Source organism: Lampris incognitus, chromosome 19 (genome assembly GCF_029633865.1).
Source record: "Lampris incognitus isolate fLamInc1 chromosome 19, fLamInc1.hap2, whole genome shotgun sequence".
NCBI classification, from domain to species: Eukaryota; Metazoa; Chordata; class Actinopteri; order Lampriformes; family Lampridae; genus Lampris; species Lampris incognitus.
Window position 1 is genome coordinate 8,101,814 of NC_079229.1, and position 4,548 is coordinate 8,106,361.

A 4,548-nucleotide genomic window follows, 5' to 3' on the forward strand; every position below is an offset into this window, starting at 1 on the left:
GAGACAACACGCCGAGGTGTTGTTTCTAAACACATGTGTAACTCGGAGGATTTCTGCATGGCGATCGGGACGAGACGGCAGGATAGGAAACGCTGGGAGGAAAGAGGGAAAGCGATAGATTATCTCCGGTGGGAATCACTGGCTGTTGTGCGCCCACACTGGCCACACAAGTAACACGAAACTGGTGTTAATTGCGTTAAAAAGCTCGTTATGTCCTACCCGTCTGCCCGCGGTTAGACACACTCATCACATCAAACTTAAGTGATGACACGTTAATGAGGAAAACGCACAACTGTAACAACATAATTAGCGGAAAAGAACCATTCCTGGTTACTGTGTGCACACACGCACACGCATACACACACGCACACATGCGTGTGCGCACACAGTAACCAGAAATGGTTCTTTTCTGCTAATTATGTTGTTACAGTTGTTACGCACACGCATACACACACGCACACATGCGTGTGCGTATGCGTGTGTGCGTGCGTGTGTTTGTGTGGTTTTGCCCATGGTTCGCGTCAGCGGAGGGGCTCTCGGACCTCTCCCTGTCCCCGCGCCGAGGCCGGGCCGCAGGTCTCCGCCAGCCACAACAATGCAAGCGGCGTGGAAGCGTGGCACTCCCGCACTTCCTGCGCCGTTTTTGGTCAGAACCCACTCGGTCAACCCACTTCCCTGTATTCTTCTTTCAACTCTGGGAACGAGCGTTGATATCCTTCCTCCCTCTCTAAGACGTTGTGAAAAGCCATCCTCGAAGGGCACACGGCCCCGCGACGTCTCCCCCTCGCCTCGCCGAGCTGGAACCATTGTCTTCTGTCGCTTTGTGTCCTGAGAACCCCCCCCCCCCCCCGTTGTTTTGCCGCTTCCGGAAACGGTTTCTGCTGAAATAAATAATGCCCGATATCTCTGTTTATTTTAGAGGGGGGGGGTTGGTGACATTTTTCTTGCTGTTATCTTGTTGTTGGTGGTTTGTGGACTGCAGCTTTGTTTCTTTTAATTGCTCGTCGCTGGAATCTTAACGGTCCCCCGGACGTCGGCGTAAACACGACTGTCGTCCGCGGGACGGCGATGACGTCATTGCGCGGCCCGAGGCCTGTGCGCGTAAATGCGGCTGCGTCTACTTTGTGTTGTTTCTGCAAGCTTAAGATCAGATCCGCTGCTGCTGCTGCGGCGGTCCTGGTGTTTAGCCGGACCCGGACGATGGTCTCCGAGGAGGCGTGGCGTCTCGAGCATGCACGCTCACACACATTCACACAACCCCACACGCTCACAATTACGCGCACGCACGCACGCACGCACGCACGTGTGTCAGCTGAATACCCGCTCAGCGGCCTTCGTCTGGTCTCTCAGGGCTTCAGCGTCCTGGTGTGTTTTGACTTAATAAGGTCATCGAGTTTCCCAGCGGCCCTCTCCAGAGGAATACTTCCTCCACTGCAGACCTTCTCCCCAGGATATGAAAGACCGTGTTTTCCAAGAAACGTCCATTTCATTTGGGGATACGAGTGGAAAAGAGCAAAAACGTGACGATGAAGAGGGAGAGGTTTACATGCGGATTGATAGATTTGAGGAGAAGATCTCACATGGTCGAGCCCGGTGGCCCCGAAACTCGTTTTCACTGACCTGCCTCCTGCAGAGCTCCTGCCACACGAAGGGGTTTGTCCTACTTTAATCTGCACATTGTTCCCCGGCTGTAACAGCTCCGTTTATGTTGACAGTGACAGGAAAATGGGATTATATTTGGGGGGGGGAGGTTTGCCCCCTTTTCTCCCCAATTTATCTTGGCCAATTACCCCACTCTTCCGAGTCGGTCACCGCTCCAACCCCTCTGCTGATCTGGGAGGACTGCAGACTACCACATGCCTCCTCTGATTCCAGTTTCGCCAAGGGGACGTAGCGCGTGGGAGGATCATCCTAATCCCCCAGCCCCCCCCCCCCCCAAACAGGCCCCCCGACCGACCAGAGGAGGCGCTAGTGCAGCGACCAGGACACATACCCACATCCGGCTTCCCACCCTCAGGCACGGCCAGTTGTTCCTGTAGGGACACCTGATCAAGCCGGGGGTAACATGGGGAATCGAACCATCAATCCCTGTGTTGGTAGGCGACAGAATAGACCACCACGCTACCCAGACGCCCCCATGGGGGTTATATTTTCCTGATATGAACGTGTTAGAACATTTGGCATGGCTTCAGATTGTCTCTTGAGAACATCTGGGGCGGGGGGGGGGAGGGGGGAGGGTTGATGTGGCTGAAGACTAGCGAGCTGGGCCAGCGTTCGGGTCTGTAAGTCCTTTATTTGCAAGCTTAAAGAGCAAGAACGGTAAGCAGGTCTTCAAATACCAAAACCCATTTGGTCTCCTCCGGAGCTGCCAGCTGTGAGCTGGTGATAATCCCACCTCCTGGTAGACCGAGAGTGATGGTTTCACACACACACACACACACACACACACACACACACACACACACACACACACACACACACACACACACACACATTAGATTTGCACCTCCAGAGGTGGCCGGGCCCGTCAGTGTGAGAGCGTCCCAGTCTGCAGGCCTCGCTGCTGAGCTGGGACCGGCCTGCGTGGGCGTAACTGCTGCAATTCCGAAGGAGGAACTCCAGCTGGACTTGTTCTCTAGGAAGGAAAACCACTCACTCCTCGGAATCAAACAGTCGGAAGAATCACGGGAAACCACGTTAAATGTGCTACGGTTTATTGAAGTTTACATCTGAATCCGGGAAGTTTTGTGTTTTGTTTCGCGTTGCGAGAAGACCGGATGCTGCGCCCGTCACATCATGCGGCGTTGCTTCATGCAGTCCAGGGCCGTCCTGCCGGGTGGAGTAATGAGGGGGTTTGTTTTTTTTTCCCGGGTAGGTTAATTGCAAATAACGCCGCCCGTGTTAAAAAGAAATCAGAGGAGAAGAAAAAAAAAAGGGTAAGGGGGCAACTCGGTGGGGCAAACCAGAGACACAGTAGCCACGGGGGAGTTGAGGCCCCCCGGTGTTTTTATTGGATCGTAAAAGATTCCGGCAGTTTCTGTAATGTCTTTCAAGAGCGGCAGCATGGGGGCGGAGGTGTGGGACGAGGGCGCGGCGCAAACCGAAAGGTCGTATTTCTACATTTTACTGCAGGAGGTGACTAAAAATAGGGGCAGGTGCACGGCGGGGGGGGGCGGGGCCTTCGGCTAACAAAGGGAAGCGATGAAGGCCATTTCTCCTCGTCCGGCTCACGCACGAAGGAGCGAGAGAGCTTACAGGTGACTGGGTGGGGGGAGACGCCGTGCCGAGGGGCGTGGCTCGACGCGGGTTCGCTGGCAGAACAGGAAGTGACGCTTTCAGTTTGCACGCACGCCCTTGCCGAGCACGAGCCGCGAACGCTTCGGTGGGAAAACAAGCGGCGCCTGAGTTGGTTTGCCTTGCGAGTGCGCTGGGTTTCGTTTCTCAGACCACCGGGGGGGGGGGGTAAATATATTAACTCCGACCCCTCCCGTCTGAGAGAGTCGGTATACGTTTTACATTTTACCTCGGTCGGTGTGAAACTTGGGGTGCAACACAGATACAGTAGATGGCACCGGTAGATAATATATAGCTGTACACGGGTGGTCCGAATCCCCCCCGAGACCATCGGCCTCCCCCTTTCAGAGTCACGTTTTGTGAGTAAATACACAACATCAACAGTTTGTGATAAATTATGTGATTTCACAACAACCCCCTGGCCTTCAGTCGGTCCCAGAAGGGCCAGAAGTGTCTGGGTCTCGGGGTGCCCGGTGTGTCTCCGGGCCACAGAACTGGTACTGTATCCTTTACAGTGGTGACGGCTTTGTTCAGGAACCCGGCGATGGGCCGGTGGACAAAACCTGGAATGACAAATGCATTCCCTGTCCGGGAAGCAACACACAGGTCCGAGCGTTTCGGCTGAAGTCCGCCGTCGGCCTTCTCCCGTCCTTCTCCCGTCCTTCTACGTCACCATTAGAAAGTACAAGACCACAACATGGGCCGCAACGTCGTCAAAGCCGAGTCCCGGCTTCATCCGCGTCCCCAAGTCTTTAGACAACTATACAGTACAGTGATGTCAAAGTCCCCATGTCTCCGAGTCCGGGTCCGAGAGCTCCGGGCCCGGACTCGGTTTAGTCGGAGTGTATTATTTTCAGTGTCTGACGACGAAGACGGACAGCACGGTCCCAGCGTCCGTCTCTCTTTTCAACCCCCATTCCCGCTGCGCTCCTCCATTCCCCCCTCCTCCTCCTCCTCCTCCTCTTAGGCCAAGATGTCCCCTCTCTTGCTGCACCAGACCACCAGGGCGATCATGGCCAGGGTGAGGAAGACGGGGACGAGGATGAGGATGGTGAGCGTGTCGTCCGGCGGGTCCACCCACACCTCGCGCTCCACGGTACAGTTGGAGAAGAAGTGTTTGTGTATGCGGATGATGTAGCTCTCCACCATGGGGTTGGGCCAGTAGCAGTTGACGCGCTGGGACTCCACCTCCGTGCACAGCGTGAAGAGGTGGTACTTCCTGTGGGGGGAGGGCACAGGCACGTTAACAGACCA

General features: G+C 55.3%; 1 protein-coding gene across 1 annotated transcript in view; it reads right to left on the bottom strand.

Moving 5' to 3' along the window:
* Nucleotides 1-2,716: 2,716 nt before the first annotated feature.
* The window catches only part of LOC130129835 (receptor activity-modifying protein 3-like), a 50,544-nt gene continuing 48,712 nt past the window's right edge, over nt 2,717-4,548 (bottom strand). The window contains exon 4 of the mRNA XM_056299500.1: nt 2,717-4,513. Within this exon, the coding sequence (XP_056155475.1) occupies nt 4,258-4,513 (256 nt within the window). The 3' untranslated portion in view covers nt 2,717-4,257. The remainder of the gene's footprint in view (nt 4,514-4,548) is intronic.